General features: G+C 34.0%; 2 protein-coding genes across 4 annotated transcripts; both read left to right on the top strand.

Annotated features, from left to right (window-relative positions):
• Positions 1–704: 704 nt before the first annotated feature.
• Positions 705–13,248, top strand: LOC133702156 (serine/threonine-protein kinase SRK2A-like). Of its 3 annotated transcripts, none has more exons than XM_062126400.1 (10): positions 705–812; positions 8,279–8,425; positions 9,184–9,258; positions 10,403–10,504; positions 10,639–10,692; positions 10,765–10,857; positions 10,943–11,035; positions 11,421–11,525; positions 11,662–11,760; positions 12,635–13,248. In XM_062126400.1, exons 2-10 carry the CDS (start codon positions 8,303–8,305, stop codon positions 12,905–12,907), a joined length of 1,017 nt encoding a protein of 338 aa, XP_061982384.1. In that variant the 5' UTR covers positions 705–812; positions 8,279–8,302; the 3' UTR covers positions 12,908–13,248. The 3 variants fall into 3 exon arrangements, with proteins under 3 accessions (XP_061982384.1, XP_061982383.1, XP_061982382.1); XM_062126399.1 differs by lacking the exon at positions 705–812 and adding an exon at positions 819–958; XM_062126398.1 differs by lacking the exon at positions 705–812 and having other exon boundaries at positions 8,060–8,425.
• Positions 13,249–16,699: 3,451 nt separating this feature from the next.
• On the top strand, positions 16,700–17,497 carry LOC133701452 (uncharacterized). Its single transcript, XM_062125372.1, has 2 exons — positions 16,700–17,098; positions 17,196–17,497. The coding sequence occupies exons 1-2, from the start codon at positions 16,750–16,752 to the stop codon at positions 17,210–17,212; spliced, it is 366 nt and encodes a 121-aa protein (XP_061981356.1). The 5' UTR covers positions 16,700–16,749; the 3' UTR covers positions 17,213–17,497.

The raw sequence follows: 17,497 nt of genomic DNA, 5'->3' as shown, positions 1-17,497 counted from the left end.
ATGACTGAAAAGTTAAGGTTTTTTTTTTTGTCTAAAAACTTATTTCAACCTAGTTTTGACTCAAAACATCTAAAAATATATCCTAAAAATCTTGATAAACTTGTATATACCTAAAACAACTTGAAAATCCATCAAAAAACCTAAAATCAACTTGAAATAAAAAATATTATTGAGCTTGTATTTACAATTACAAGTAAAGTTTAATGCAGATAACATCTAAGATAAACTCTTTTAATTGAATAAAACCTATTTATATCAAAATCATCTCTTTTAGTGTTTATAATCAGTGTCAACCGAGATTTTCTCTCTTTATCATCATAATTCAGCTAATTTATCTACCCTTTCTCAAACCAGGAACTTAAAAATAAGAAAAATAATTTTTTGGATTAAAATTTAATTGTCAAAAATTATAGGAACCATAAGTTTATAAAATAAAAAGTATGAGGGCCAAAGTGAACTTTTTACATGACTTTTGAAACTACGGCCCATTTCCTCCACTCTTTTCACTTTTGTTCCCCTGCTTTCAATCATGCCATTGCTCAGTAAATTTAAAGCAATTAAGCTTTAATTTAGCCTCGTAAAAATGTAATTGATGAAAAAAAGATTGAAGGATCAAAATAAAAAAAATCACCAGTATAAAATTTTCTTCAACAGTATTTTACCCGCAATGTCTAGAGTTTTGTTACGTATCCAATTGGCTAAAGTTGAAAATTGATGTGCAAGATGGTCAAGTATTTAACAAAAGGGTTCATCTAAAGCACTATTTATAATAATAATACAGGATGCAATGCAATTAATGGCCATCAAAATAGGTACATAAAAAAAAATATCAGCAAAGGAATGAACAGCCCAGTTAGATAAGCTTGGGAAGATAAATGATTTGCAGAAGAATTGACATTATCAGTGAACCTTGCCCGTTGTTCATGTTTTTTTAGTTTCTACTTTATACTACTAAAAAGTCAGCCTCTGATTTGATCTTGTTACAAACACTGTTCTTTCTATCTTTCTTTCTTTCCTTGAAGAAGCATAATATATATTGTTTTTGGGGTAGGAGTGGTGGGGTTGATTGGGGGGGTAGGTGGTCTTCTTGCTTTTAAACAATCTTTCTTTAAGATGGTGTTTGGCTCCGTGGTGGCTTTTACGGTTAGTCCAAACATAAGTTTTTATTGTTTGGTAACAACAGGAAGCTGATATTAATCTGTGGACCCCACATGAATTTTTGAGGTATGACCACAGTTAATATGAAGTAGTTTTAGCCAGCTTTTCACGTGAAAAGCTGGTCTGAAGACAGTAAACAAACAATCAAATTTTGACAAAGTTGTGGTGCTTAAGACCGTTGAAAAAATTAGACAACATTATCCTCCCCTTACAAACACAACACTGTAACCGTTGCTCCAAAGATTTTGATTCACTTTGTTTTTCTTCACTGGAGACTGAAAAATCCCTAAAAGTCATCACTCCTCCAAATCCAAATACCCAGAACGCAAAAGATTTTTGTCACCATACCCCAGATCTGTAAAAGCCACAAGAAGATTACTAAGCTATTACTCCACGTTTGTAGTCAGATCCCTAAAACCCATTTCTGTGCCAGACCATTAAGCCATCATGGAGCCAAACAAGAAGCCATCACTTTCCTTTTTTCTTCATCATAGCCGACAGATCTCTAAGGCTAAGCTCTCCTTAGAGATCTAGTTGCCTTTTGTCTAGATTAACAGATCCTACTATTTTTGGTACCAAAAGCTCGCTCACTCCCGTTTGCTCACCATCTCACACCCCCTTCATATAACGACTGATCTGGTAAGCTTTCTTTTTTTTTTTTTTTTTTTATTTGGTTACGTTGGGGGATGAATCTCCTGAAAAATATCCTGAGCTCTAACGACTAATATCACACTTAAGCATTTGAGGACCGTGTTTTTTCTTCTTCCCCTCTACCTTGCATAAAAAGTGAGTTGTGATAACAGTTTGTTAATTGTTATTTAAAAAATTACTACAGTGATTTGTTAGTTCATTGTACTGTGCTTATTAGCATGATCTCATTTTTTTTATTTGCTTAATTAGCTGCTCTAAGGTTGTGCAGCAAAGAGTTTTTAAGATTGGTATCACAAATATAGGAAGATATTTCTAAATGCCAATAGTAGTATGTATGTGATTAAATAAGAGACTTGTGTGGCCTTAGTCTTTTGAGGAGAATTCAGCACCTGCATGAATAAGATCTCAGTGCTCTCAGGGATCAAAGAAAACTGATATTAATTGGTATTTTAAAATAAAAAACGTGGGCTTCATGCTGATTCCAATGCTGGTACTTTGAAAAGAGAGAAAGGGGAAGAGAGGGGTGGGGGAGTGAAGGGGGTGAAGGATTAGAATCATTTCCCAGTATAATTGTGTGTTTGTGTGTTTCAGGTTGATACTCGATCAATAAAGTTGAATGTGTATATTTTTACTGCTCACTCTACATTTCTGAGACATATTTTCAATTTTTGAGAATACACTGGTTGTTGTGTGGAATTTTGTTTAAGCGAGTCTTGAGGTGTTGAATTGAGAATTTGCTACTAGTGTGCTTTGTTTACTATTTAACACCATGTTATATCAATCAACGTTCCAAATTGTAAAGCTAATAAGAGTTTTCTTTTGAACTTAAACTGTGGTTCAAAACACTTATTTGTTAATTACAAAACGATCAGAAAAGAAATTGTAGGTCAGCCAAAACTGTCATGTACCCTTGCAAACTCGTATTTTAGTTCGAGTAAACCCCCCCTCCCTGTTCTTTGTACTTTTCTCTACTTATTTGTTATGTTCTACTTATTTGTCGCAGGCCTAAAAGTTTTGTAGTTAGAAAAGTATAAAAGAAACAAAAAAATATAAGGTTACCAAGTGATATGAGACCACCCATTGTTGTGTAAATAGTTGTTGTTATACTATAATGATATTAGTGGCAATGGTTTTATTTATTAATTTACTTGGCTCAGCTATGTTGTTTACAATAAAATTGGTGCTTGTTTTGTCATATAACCAAGTAGCTTGTACTCAGATTTTTAATGATAATATTTCATTATTTATGAAGTTCTTTTCAATTTGTCAGTGTATGGTATATCTGGATAGGTTATGTGTTTTTTATTGTTGATTAATGAACTGCAGTTTATTGATTATATAGTAGGTATGAATTTGAAGATGTGGTTATGTCTTGTGTACAATGAATATACGGATAGTTATTTGAATCAATTGCATTGCTGGTAGCATGCTCCTATTTTTTAAAATTGCAATTTTGATGAAATTCCTATGCATATAACATTTGGCTAGAAAAAAACATTCAATGGAAGGTGCTGAAAGCTCGGATAAAGCATCTTGGAGTAAAGAGATGCTGCATACATTTTGTGATATTTGTATTGTCGCTATTGAGAAAGGAATGAGGCCAAGCACTCATTTTGATAAGGCCGGATGGAAATTTGTTATGGCTGTCTTCAAAGAGAAAACTGGTCTTGCTTTTACTAAGACTCAACTAAAAAACAAATGGGATGGTGCAAAAAAGGAGTGGAGGATTTGGAAAAAACTGATTTCTGAAACAGGAGTAGGATGGAATAATGAACTTGGAACTATTAGTGCTAGTGATGAGTGGTGGAATAAAAAAACTCAGGTTAGTTATTGATACCCTTGTTTCCTGGATTTTTCTTTATCTTGTCCTATTTCTTAAACTATTGAGCACATTTTATATGGTTTATACATGTGCTCTTTCATATTTGTTCCATACAGGAAATCAGAGGGTCTAAAAAGTTTAGACATGCTGGGATTGAACCTTCACTTTGCAGTAAGTTTGATAGAATGTTCAGCAATGTTGTGGCGACTGGACACTATGCTTGGGCTCCATCTTCCGGAGTATTATTTGATGATGATACTGTGAATCAAAACACTCAGGATGTTAATGTTAATGAAGAAGAAAATCTAGAGGAAGGGAGTGGTGATTCCGAGGAGGATGTCATTCCCAATTACACAGATGATGTTTGCAATTTAGTTGCTGGAGTTAATATGGGAAATAGCAGTACCACAAATAGCAGTGGAAAGAGAAAAGCAAGAGAGCAATGCGGTGGGCAAAGTACAAAGAAAAGCAAAAAACCTCATGGAGTTGGAGCTCAAATGCTTACACGTTGGGATAAACTAGTTGATGATGTTTCAACAAGGAATGATAGTAGGGATAAGATAGGGTGTAGCATTAGTGAGGTGATGACAGAGATTCATTCCATACCCGATATTATTTTTGGTGATGACTTATATTGCTTTGCTACGGAGTACTTGTCTAGGAGGAATAAAAGAGAGATGTGGGCAGCAATAGGAGATCTTGATAGGAAGTACCAATGGCTGCAAAAAATGCATCAGAGAAGTCAAAAGCACTAAATGAAGGTTAGTATTGCTTTAATGATGCTTTCAGTTTTTGTTGTTTCTTAAAGAATGATATAGCGGTTAATTAAAATTCTTACTATAAATTGCAACATACAACTGCATGTTATGAGAGTTTTGTTGTGCTGCCAAATGATGTGCAGGTTTGCAATAATGGGATATACTCTTAAGGCTGATGTATTGAAGCATGAAGAGTAGTGCTGATTTTGGTAGAGAACAACCTTTCTTATTTATGTTTGCGGATTGCTAATCTAACTTGTTTACAATTTAATGGAATATTGGTAACACTTATTGTGTTGTCTGCTGTTATGTTTAAGGATAATTATTATCAATGGTCTTTATTGTGTTTATGGATTGCCAATGTAACATGTTTTACATGTAATGAAATATTGGTAAACTTCTTGTGATTTATATTGTGATGTTGATAGTGAATTATTATAAATGTTGATGGTGAATTGTTGTCCTGGGTAATTGGTTTGCTGTTAATATATAGAAAATTGTGCTATATTTACTGAATATTATGTTAGTTTTCTTCCTAGACCAATCGGATTGCAACATCTTAAGAGAAACATATATCAGACTTTTGTTTTTCCTTATTGTGTGCATTATTCAAAAATGGTAGATGAACTGTGTTCTTGTTGGCCGAAACAAACAAAATAATTACTGTCAATTGCTATGGCTCCCAACGTTAGATATAATTATATATTTGTAAGTGTTCAGCACAATACTATTCTAGTTGCTTTTGTTTTCTTGATAATAATTATATAATGCTGCAGGTTGAAAGGATATTGGGTACATACAACTGAAAAGCAAGTCAAACTACATAAAAACATCACAATAAAGACACTTGCACAGTATATATAATGCAGGAAAAGTAGGAAAAACATAACATGAAGAGAATATGTCAGGCATATTGTTACAGTTTGGAAGAGAATATGTCAGGCATATTGTTACAGTTTGGAAGAGAATATGTCAGGCATATTGTATGGGCATTCTGTCAACTTGTTACAGTTTGGTATAGCAAACTGGTGAGTGTATAGAGGTTAGTTTTTTGTCCCACAATACTTGTAGCCCCCTATATAATAATGTTGTGTGCAATATGAGGCATAACTTTAAACACTACAGCAAGAAAAATATTCAGTCTTGGGAGCTTCTACAAAAAATCACACTTTGCAGTAAGTTACTCTTATTTGAATCAACTTTTTGAATAGATTAATTATTTTAACAACTCTCATACAGCAAGGTGTATTTTTTTCAATCAACATCCCTTGTGTAATATTTACTGAATATTCAAATGACCCCTTAGATGTGTTTTTGTGGAAAGTTTCACCTGTAAACATTTCTGTTGCTTTTGCCAAGAATTTGGCAAATAATTCTTCCTGGAATTGTGCAGTTACTTTTTTCCAGGCTGCTTCCTTTCTGGTATTATGCAATGAATTTTTCCAGGCTGCTTCCCTCTTCATTTCCTCATATGATTGTACTTGATTATTACACTTTAACAAAGTAGCATTTTAAAAAACTTTTGCTCCATGTGTGTTATAACAAATAATCAAACACGCTCATTGTTTTTGTACAATTCATAACAGGCATATGCCATAATATTATAATAATAAACAAATTTGAATTGTTGTTAATCAAGATATAGTAATTATATCGTGTTACTCATTTATGGTACGAATTGGTATGAAGGCAAATGTTTGTAATTGAATTTGTGTAGGTAGATATGGCAGATGAATGGGTTGATGCTATGTTTGGTGTTAACTATGACGACAATTATGATACCGTTATGAATCATGTAATTGATAGTATTAATTACCATGGTAGTGGTACCGGTGGTAGTGGTGGAGCTGCCAACGATGATAATGGTGGTGGTAATGGTGGAGTTAATGATGGTGGGGATGATGGGGATGATTCGAACGGAACAGATAATGATGGTGACAGTGATGATGATAGTGATGAAAATGAAGACGAAAATTGTTCTGATGATGAGGGTGATTCATTTTGGCTACGAGAAAATGATCGTAAAAAGCTATTGTTATGCACTGCTGGTGCTTTACACTTGTATTATGTTACTTATGTGCATAAGGAACCTTGTATGGTTTCATATAACACAGGGATGAGATGGTTGAATGAAGTCGTACGAGGACACCGGAAAAGATGTGTTAACATGTTTAGGATGGATGCAACGACGTTACAAACCCTTTGTTATGACTTGGAAACACAGTATGGGCTGAAACCATCAAGAAGGACAAGTGTTATTGAGAAGGTTGCAATGTTTTTGTACACAATTGCATTAGGTGCAACAAATAGACAAGTACAAGAAAGATTTCAACATTCTGGTGAAACTGTGAGTCGAAATTTTAATGAGGTGTTGAAGATAATTTGTTTGCTTGCGGTAGATATAATTAAACCACAGGACTCTGAATTTTTAAACACTCCACGAGAAATTGCAATGAATCCGAGATTTATGCCTCATTTTAAGGTGAGCCAGATGTTGTTTATTGCAACCAATGACAAAAAAAAATTATTTAAGATTTTGCTAGTCATTATTTATGACATGTTGGTTAATGTTGTGTTTTGTCATATTTTGTAGAATTGCATTGGTGCGATAGACGGCACACATGTTCGTGCTTCTGTTTCTCAGGAAAATCAAGTGCCTTTCATTGGTAGAAAAGGTGTGCCGACACAGAATGTAATGGCCGCATGTAGTTTTGATATGCAATTCACGTTTGTTTGGGCAGGATGGGAAGGTAGCGCTCATGATACTCGTATTTTTCTGGAGGCTATTGACAATCCAAATATCAAATTTCCAAAACCTCCTGAAGGTAAATATATTAAAATAATTAATTGTTAATTAAATTTAAAATGTGTATTCTATATTTTTTGTTATTAAATTTGTTATAATTTTCTTCCTTGTTATTAGGAAAATATTATTTAGTTGATGCTGGGTACCCAAATGAGTATGGATATCTCGGTCCATATAAAGGTGAGAGATATCACTTCCAAGAGTTTCGGCGTCGAGGGCAACCAACCAGCCGAGAAGAGCGATTCAATCGTGAACACTCGTCACTTCGCAATGTCATTGAACGTGCATTTGGAGTGTGGAAACAAAGGTGGAGAATTTTACAGAACATGCCGGCATATCCATACAAATCGCAAGTGCAGATTGTAGTGGCATCAATGGCACTACATAACTATATTAGGAGGAAGTCACAAGAAGATTTTGCATTTACAGAATATGATCGCAATCCTAATTTTATTCCTGATGATATTTTAGCCGATGTTTTTCCATGTTCACAAAGCCAAGGCAACCAGCGATCTTCTCGAATGAATTATGTCCGTGATGGAATAACAGATAGTTTAATGAGCTGATTGAAGAACAACAATAATGTAACATTCTTGTTTCCTTTATGTATGAAAAAATGCTCACAAATGCTACTAACAACTTGCAAATTAACACATGTCCTTCTTGGTAATTTTATTAACAAAAGTACTTTCAAAAGCAACTTAACCAAACACATATCAATTGCTTATTAGACAACAATACTTTAAACCACAGTTTTAACCAAACACATCTTTTCATATACACACCACAAGAAAAAGTGATTTTTCAAAACCTACTTTTACCAACCACAAACACAAAAGCTACCACTTTCCCAAACACACCCTAAGTGGTTCTTTGTACGGGGTCGCTCTTTGCTTTTTATTTTATTTCATTTCAAAATTACTATATTTGTTTGTTGGGTTTGGGGCTCTGTCTGTCTCTCTTTGGTTTCCTTTCACTTTCAAGTTCATCATCTGGGTGTTTATTCTCTTGATATTTCTTCTTCATTTTCACTTTCGGACGTGGTGATTTCTAAATTTGTTTTCTTTTTCTTTCTTTCGGTAGTGGTGTAATTTTTGGCGGTTAGGGATGGAGGAGAGGTATGAGACGATTAAGGAGATTGGTTCAGGGAATTTTGGAGTAGCAAGGCTAGTCAGGGATAAAAAGACAATGGAGCTTGTTGCTGTTAAATACATTGAAAGAGGAAAGAAGGTAAGCTTTCTTTAAAAATGTCATAATCATGCATCGTAATCTCTGCTTTCTCCTTGCAGTAGTGATAAAAAGTACTTCTGGTAATTTTTCTCTTTTCCATTTCTCATGCTTGCCTTCTTGGACAGCTTGATATTGAGAATCGATTTTATTTACAAAGGAGCTTTTTGAATTATGGATTGGCCTGTCGTCCAAAAAACACACACAAAAAAGGGAAAAAAGGTGGATTGGGCTTAGTTTAATTTCCGTTTTTTTTTATGGTTAATTATTGCCACTGCCTTTTCAGGCAACATTTCTTGGAAAGTCGAAGTTGCTAATTTGTTCTGTTAAATCCTAGAAAGAAAGAATTGTAAATTGAATGTTAAGGAAGATTTTCAGATAATTTGATGGGGGAGTTTGAAGAGTCATGTTGCTCTTTTTTGCATTTCTAGGGGAGACACCTTTTAGATGGCACATTCCCAGAAGCAGAGGGGTAAATTAACCGAGGATATTTAATATTATCCTAACCATTTCTTTACCATCTTAAGAGCAGTTCTATGCTCAGAGCAGATATATTTGCTCAATGACTGCTAGTCAAGCACCATAAATTTCCATTTTATTTCTCCATTTTATTTCTATTCACTGTTCTTATTGTTTTTGGTAGCATGGTTTTTGTTGTGACTGGATGTGATGGTACTAAAGCTCTTTGACAAGTTATGAGTTAGCTATAGATATACGCCTTAGCCAATGATTATGCTACACTAACCTGTTTCTGGTTTCAGATTGATGAGAATGTTCAGAGAGAGATCATCAATCACAGGTCTTTAAGGCATCCAAATATTGTCAGGTTCAAAGAGGTAAGAGACTAATTCCTTGTATGCTTATGTTCTTGTTTCGGCAATTCAAGGGCGGGTGAAGTTTTTTTACTAATAAATCGATATTCAAAATCATTCCGTTCTCGATTCCTTTCTCTATCAAAACTTCGAGTTTCTAAATTTTCATAAGGCTCCCCTGGAATCCCTTCCAAAGCCTGTTGAATAATTTTTACAGATTCTGTCATTTCACCAATTCAGACTAAATAACGAGCTAACGAACCCCCTTCTTTTTGCCACTGGACTCCCCAATCAAATTCGTCATAACACTCATAATGATCAACTTTACAAAGATCCCATCATACTCTGGAAGCTCGTAGCATTGGTCCTGATAAACCCCAATTTATTGCTTCCTCCGCACTAACAATACCTATTCCTTCAACGCGTTCTAAAAAAATAGGATTTCGCGTAATGAGTTTTTGATATTCAGCAACTCCTGTTAAAAAATAATAGCAGAAATCCAAACATTTATCTAGCCAGCCATGAGGTAGATCAGCTGCTACTCCTCCGATACGAAAATAATTATGCATCATTCTCATACCAGTGGCAGCTCTTGGTAGGTTGGCCTTACAAGTAATGTCTTTTAGTTTAGTTCTACGAGTAACTTACTATGTTTAAAGCCTGTTTGCACCTGGGACTTGTTATAAAAAGAAAGTGATTTCAAGCTGACTGATTCTGGACTTTTATATTTTGGCGCCATAGCCTGCTCCCCAACAAGTATAGGGCAATCTGAAACTCTCTGTTTCCTTTATCTTTTCTAGCACAGTCGTAACTCATCAATTATTGTGGTCTTCTCATCTGTTTTCAATGTTTTTATTCATTAAGCTGGTGAACACATTAGTCTCAAGTTACAGCAACATAGCAGCTTTCTCCTTGGTTTTCCAACAGTGAAATTCATAACTTTTTTTAACCTGGACCCATCACACAAGTGCTTTAGGCAAATCTTTCCAAGCTTCTCTTATGTGGGTGTGTTTGCATATCTGCAATCTCAAGTTAAACATTCATGTCTTTTCTTCCTGCTTCACAATTAAACAGTGAACCTCAGAACAAGATAAAAGGGAACAGACAAGGCTTTCTCTTGAGTTGTACCAAAACAAAGCATGCTGTAATGTCTTATTTTTTCTCGTAGGTCTTGTTGACTCCAACACATCTTGCAATTGTCATGGAATATGCAGCAGGTGGTGAACTTTTCGCAAGGATATGCAGTGCTGGTCGATTTAGCGAAGATGAGGTTGTCAAGCTGTAGCTTGTAATTCTGTTGGCACCTTGAGTGATCTTCCTCCAATAATCATTGCATGTGTACTTGTATAAACTGTATTTTGCTTGGTGATTATTTAATTTTTTTGCAAATTTATGCCACCACAGACAAGATTTTTCTTCCAGCAGCTGATATCTGGTGTCAGTTACTGTCATTCCATGGTATGTTATCTGCGTTTTTAATTTTCATTTCTGTCACTCTTGTCTTTTGTTGTTTATGAATTTTTTTTCCAGGAAATTTGTCACAGAGATCTGAAACTTGAAAACACACTTTTGGATGGAAGCCCCGCACCACGCCTTAAAATATGTGACTTTGGTTACTCCAAGGTTAATTTTTCTTGGCTCTTCAAATTCTTCTTCTATGATGATGTTCTTAAGGTGTTTCCTACTGATTTTTTTTCTGTAATTGCAGTCTGCTCTACTGCACTCACAACCGAAATCAACAGTTGGAACACCAGCATATATTGCCCCAGAAGTCCTGTCACGCAAGGAATACGATGGCAAGGTACTTGGTGTTTTATATTTTTCACCAAACATAGCTGAAAGGACACCCTCAGCTTATGCTGTCTTATTTTTATGGGGCATCACTTAGTATTTTTGTCATCCAATCAGAAGATATACCTTGGTATTTATCAAGCCTGTGGATTGGATGTTTTTCGGTAATTGAATCATCAGGAAAAAGTAATGAAGGTATATCAAATCTCAGTTGCTCTAGGTTCATTGGTAGGGTCTTTCATAGTCTTGATTTGTGTCATATACCTGAGTCAGTAGTGCGTTCCGTTACCTGGCCACTTTTTTAATTAAGCAATAAAACTGATGTTACCTATCAAAAGTAGAAAAAGGGGAGACCTCTTACTGTTTTCTTGTTAATTTGATAGTTTTTTTTTTAGATTTCAGATGTTTGGTCATGTGGTGTAACACTATATGTGATGTTGGTTGGAGCATACCCCTTCGAGGATCCTGAAGATCCTAGAAATTTCCGCAAGACCATTGGTGTGAGTTTCTTCTAAACACTTAATAGTATAGCTAGATGAAGAGTGTCCTATTGTTTTTTTTTTTGAAATACTTAAACTTTTATCTTAAATTCACAATCATATCACCAAAGTTAACTCCACTGTTCACTCTCCACAGAGAATAATGAGTGTTCAGTACTCCATACCAGACTATGTACGTGTATCTGCAGATTGCAAGCATCTCCTTTCTCGTATTTTTGTTGCCAATCCCGCAAAGGTAGTGCCCTATTCATGATTTGTGTTATGTTATCTTTCTTTCAACATTTTCTCTATATCTCCTCTTTGACCTCTCACTTTTTTAATAGTCCATCAATCTAACAAAGCATTTAAAAATCATGCTCTTTGGTCGTATGCTTTTATTGTTCAATCTCAAAGTGAATTAAAAGCTTCTAAAAAGCAAATCTATATCAAGTTTAATTGTTTACTGAGAAAGACTGCATGCATATGGTTTCTTAACTCTGTAAGCACTCATAAGAACATTGATTCCTAAATTTAAACCAACAAGAGTAAATGGACTCAGTTCTAAGATACAACAAAAGTTCAACCATAAACTGAGATTTAATTCTCATTGATTCTAAATATAATAATAATGCAACCAAAATTAGTAAACAAACAATAAGGTTATGCTAATTCAGCGAGCCTTGAAGGGTCCAGTGTGAACCTACAGTTTGAAGCATAGTTTAAGAAATTTGATAATTTTATTTTTAATTTCCCTTTTCATTAAAACTTTGTATTGTGGGTTATAATCGGCTAGGCATGTACACAAGTTATATGTATGTATAGGTTTATTAGGAGGATAACTAGGCATTTGTATACAAAGTGAGGAGCCCCTAAAAGCTACCTACCCATCCCAGAATTAATCAACAACCCGAGTTAGAAATTCGAATTCGACAACCAGGTTTTTCTAGGAAACAAGGGAATCTGACATAGCCACAACTTAAATTTAAGGAGATGGCCTTTCATTACATTCTAATGTATTTTCATCTAGAGCAGTAGATATTCTTCATTTTCATGAATGCTCTCAGTGGTGTGCAATGCGCCTTCATATGATATAATGGTCCTATTCTGATGTTGTCTGATCCTTGGCAAAGAGGATTACCATTCCAGAGATTAAGCAGCACCCTTGGTTTCTTAAGAATTTGTCTAAAGAGCTCGTTGAAATTGAGAAAACAAACTTCACAAAATCAGAACGTGACCAACCTGCCCAAAGTGTCGAGGAGATTATGAGTATCATACAAGAGGCGAAGGCGCCTGGTGAAGGTGGCAAAGTTGCTGAGCATGCTTTTGCAGGAACCTCTGATGACTTGGATGTTGATCTGGATTCTGAGGTTGATGTCAGTGGCGACATCATGCCCTCTTTCTAGTCATCACCCACAAATTGCATACAGAGAATGTGCGTATCCAGATTCTAGTGATTTTGGTGGCATGAATTTCCATATGCATGCCATGTTATCTACACTGTAAATTATCCTGAACCAGTGTCACCTGGGCAGTGCTAAAACATGTGGAATGCGTTTTGAGGTGAAGCGCGTACTGTTTGAAGCATGCACCGCCTGTAGATTTCCCAGTTAAGGGATTTGAAGAAGTTGCCTTCAAGCACATATCATGCATATATTTATTCTTATAATGTTTATCCTGCTCGAAACAAATGAAGATGATGATCTACGACTATATGGTTTTATAAACCATGCTCTGGTTCCGGAAACATGCATTAGTTGATTCTTCGTGTTGCCATTTTTTATTTCCTGTTTGTGTGGCGTCCTCGGACCTTAGCAAATAAATCAATAGAGAACTTTCTTCGGCCGATCAGCTGTGGCCCCCTCCCTCCCTCGCAAGCTCGTTACAGGCCTTCCCGTTAACCTAAAGTCAAAAAAACATGTCATTCTGAAGGTTTTTTTTCATCTAGATAATTTTTTTTAAAATGTACACCATAGTATTTTTAATTGAAATAATTATTTTTTTTAAAAAAAATATTTTATGATTGTAAAAGTAAGTTAACAAAAAAAATATCAAAATAGTATGTTGATATTTTCTTTGATTGAAAACTAAAATAATTATAAATGTGATATAATTATGTTAAAAAATTATAAAAAAATTTTAATAATAGAAAACCTATTTTAATCTAACAATTTATTATTATTATTATTATTATTATTATTATTACTACATACATAATAATTGAAAAAAATGATCAATATTTAAGAACGATGTGAAAACTGAAAAGTAAATGAATATGATAAAATATTTTTGAAGTGTAAAAAAAAATTAAATAAAAAAAGAAAAAAAAACAATAATAAAAAAAAGCCAGCAAAGGACCAAGTCCCCCCTAAAGCATTTTTCTATGAAGAGTGTAGACGACATGTTGTCAAGTGTTTGTTTGACACACTTGTGAAAAGAATTGCGCTGATCAACTTTGGCTTCCACACGTGCCAACCGGTAGAGATAAGGTGTAGATTTGTTATCATTTGATTAAGAAAATATATTAAGCTGTTTTATTTTTCATATAAATAGTAAAGTATCATAAAAAAAACTCCAGTTTTTTTCATGTACTTATGGAATTATATATATACATGTTTTCTTATTGGCACGGTGACTTTTCAAATAAAAATAAAAGATAATTAAAATAAATATTTTAAAAAACTTAAATTATTTGAAGAGGAAAAAAAGGTAACCCTTTACACCAAAACCTCCTTTCTTTTGTTTTGACAAATAATTTTTTTTATTAAAAACATTGTTGTTTAAATAAAAATATATAAATAAAAAGTTTTAATAAAAAAAATCATAACTCAATATTTTTTAAGAGCGTGTAAAAAATAATTAATTTGATAAAATGATATAAAAATTAAAAAAATATTTATTTTATTATCATCAAATAATCATGATCTCATAAATAGAATTTAATGGTATGCATTGCAATCTAAGATAATATTTGTTGTTGCAGTAAATGTTGTTTTATAATATTTTAAAATTTAATTATTATAAATAATTTAAAAAGCATGGCTGGGCCGCACAGATAATCTAATCGGGCCCACCGTTTTGAATTTGATTGATTTGTAGAAAGAGATGAAGGACGTGTGCTGAAGAAGCTTCCTTGTCAGTGGAAATTCTACCTTTCTTGGAGGAGCGCGTTTTGGCATGTTAGGTGGGCGTAGGCTTTTCAAAACTTTATTTATTTTTACTCGTTTCTCTGCCGTTGTTTTGGAATATGGTAATTGGGAAACCATAGACCGTTGATTTTAATACTCAGAAAAGCAAATTACAGTGTGATCGACTGATAAAAAAGAGTTCTTTGTAAAAAAAAAAAAAAAAAAAAAAAGGGTGGGATTCTAATCTTGTCTATTTTGGGCACGGAAATATACATTTTGGTACTGATTTTTTAGAATTCTTCATATTTCATTCTTGTAGTTATAGTTGTGCATAAATACATTACCTAGTCCATATCCATCCAAAATATAAAAACCATTTTTACTTTTTCTTTTCTTTTCTTTCCACAACAGCACTATTTCAAGATTTTTTTAAAAAAATTAATATTTTTTGGACAACACATGCTACCCACTCTTGTAACCGTTTATCACTTTTTTTGATATCATTAAATTTGTTTCGTTAAAATCTTTCAGATGATACATGTCAAAAAAAGTTTAGGAAAAAAACTATACTTTATAGGTTTTGTTGTTCTGACATCGCAACCCATAAAGTGAAAAATTAGGCCACAACCCTTCAGTCTAGTGTGTATTTGGGAATGCAATGTAGAGTGCTTGTGCAAAATTATTTTTCAATTGTAAATGCATTCAAATAATATTTTTTTTAGGGTTCTTACCTTAACACCATTGTGAAACTTATAATGGTGGTTAACGACAAATATGTCACTAGCATTACATTGCCAATTAAACATGTAAAAAGAATGCTACTTAATATATATAAGAAGTGCACTCTAACATACCTATGCAATATCTCCTCACTCACATCATCAAGTAATGGAGTTGAAAAACTATCCTCAAGCCACTTTAACTTGATGACATGTCATTTCATTATAAAGGAGGAATTATCCCAATAGACCTAAGCATAACTCTACCTTGTGTATCGACCCCCTGATAACATATGTAGTCCATTAAGGAATAGGCCAAGAAGAACATCTATGTTCTAGAGTGTAGGTGTCATCTTACCTAGATGTAGATGGAACATTATGGATCTCACTTCTCCATCTCTCGAGTAATGCACCAATCAAGCTGGGATCCTCTTTGATATGTTGCAAGTAGGTGATGTAATAGAAATTTTCCTACATGATGTATAGTGCCACATATTCATGCAAAATTATTAATTTATGTTGCTAATAAGAGATCTTATTGTTGGCCCATAAAATAAGCAAAAAAGATAAATATTAGCGTGATTGTGATACTATAAAAACTATTAAATATTAACATGATTAAATGTAATAAAAAGTATACTTACACATCCTACTTACATGACCTTTGATCTATGATTATCTTACAATCTCATAACTAACTTATCAATGATACTAACAATATAACTATTATCCTCAATATATCGACTATATGATTCACCATGTCAGTGAACTCTCTATGAACTTGATACCACCTATAGCGCACAATATTGTCAAGTATCAATACTAACTTATGAGATATAAATTAGCCCTAATAAATTGTTTACATTCAAACAATAAAATATAATAAATAACAAATAACATTAATATCTAAACTTATAAAAATGTTCACATACATCATCTCGTGTGGTAAATCTTTCTATTATACATTCCATGACACTATATACTACATCTATATTGAGTTTCCCCCTTCTTTATATCCATCTCGTTAGGCAATCTAGCGAACCATGTTCATGAAAAGGAACATGAAATGCACGAAAAGGATTAAGTTACAAATAAATATAATAACATAAAGATCAAATAATAATTTCTAAAACTATAAGGACTCATTAATTATTTTTGATAAACTACAGGAACTAAGTTATGATTAACTCAAAATGAAAAGGACTTGTGCATCTTCAAGTCACAGCCACAGTATCACAAGGACAATCAGTCACAAAGGGGCTACGAGCCTAAAGGCTAAAACTTTGAAAGTCAAAGTAAAGAGTGAAAACGTTTCCACAGGCATTGACAAAATAGAGTAGTAGCCTTCTTTCAACACCCCACCCCGCGCCTATTTATTCTCGATGCCAGTAAATAGAAGAAATGCAGGAAAAAGGAAAGGTAGCGACGGGAAAGATGGAGGCAAAGCGATGGTCTTCCTTTATACTACTAGTTGTAGTTGTTTTGGGCATGTGGGAGGTGAATAAAGCTGATGCAGCACTTAGTGCTGCTCAATGCAAGGAGGAGAGGAGGCTTGGGCTTAATGCCTGCAAGCCAGTTATTTATGGCAAGCTTCCATCACCAGCTTGCTGTGAGCGTGTAAGGGTTAGCCATATTGAATGTGTCTGCCCCGTTATCACACCAAAGCTGGCAGCTCTAATTGACCTCGATCGAGCCATTCGGCTGATTGAAGGTTGTGGTAGAAGGGTTCCTCGTCACTTCAAGTGTGGGAGTAAGCTCTCTCATATCATGCCCTTGTTTTGTTTTCCATTTCTCCTTCCCTTTGTGCCTTTTGCTGACACTTTCTATTTCCCCCTCTTAATTTGTAGGTGTCACCACTCCATGAATTGAAGATTTAAATTTCTAACTAGTTCAATCCGGTCCTTTGTTCTTCTCTGTGACTGCAGAGGATTTATATACAGTCTATATAACTAGAATGAATAAAAGATTTTGAATACTTTATTATCCAAATCCATTTCGCTCTTTGGTTACTAGAGATTGAACTTCATAAGTTTGTTGCATGCAGGGCAAGAACAGGCAAATCTGTCTGTTCTTTTTTATCTTACTACTAAATGAGGTGTCTTGGCACTTATAAATTATAATCCCACTGTTATCTTTTCTTTTTCTATGA

Source organism: Populus nigra, chromosome 8, assembly GCF_951802175.1.
Source record: "Populus nigra chromosome 8, ddPopNigr1.1, whole genome shotgun sequence".
NCBI classification, from domain to species: Eukaryota; Viridiplantae; Streptophyta; class Magnoliopsida; order Malpighiales; family Salicaceae; genus Populus; species Populus nigra.
The sequence above is the reverse complement of the archived record's forward strand: the minus strand, read 5'-3'. Positions and strand labels throughout refer to the sequence as shown.

Coding starts and splice junctions, on each gene's coding strand:
- LOC133701452 (XM_062125372.1), top strand. CDS start 16,750: ATGCAGGAAAAAGGAAAGGTAGCGACGGGAAAGATGGAGGCAAAGCGA.
- LOC133702156 (XM_062126400.1), top strand. CDS start 8,303: ATGGAGGAGAGGTATGAGACGATTAAGGAGATTGGTTCAGGGAATTTT. Junction 11,036..11,420: donor GCAAGGAATACGATGGCAAG/GTACTTGGTGTT, acceptor TTTTTTTTTTAG/ATTTCAGATGTTTGGTCATG. Junction 11,761..12,634: donor TTGTTGCCAATCCCGCAAAG/GTAGTGCCCTAT, acceptor TCCTTGGCAAAG/AGGATTACCATTCCAGAGAT.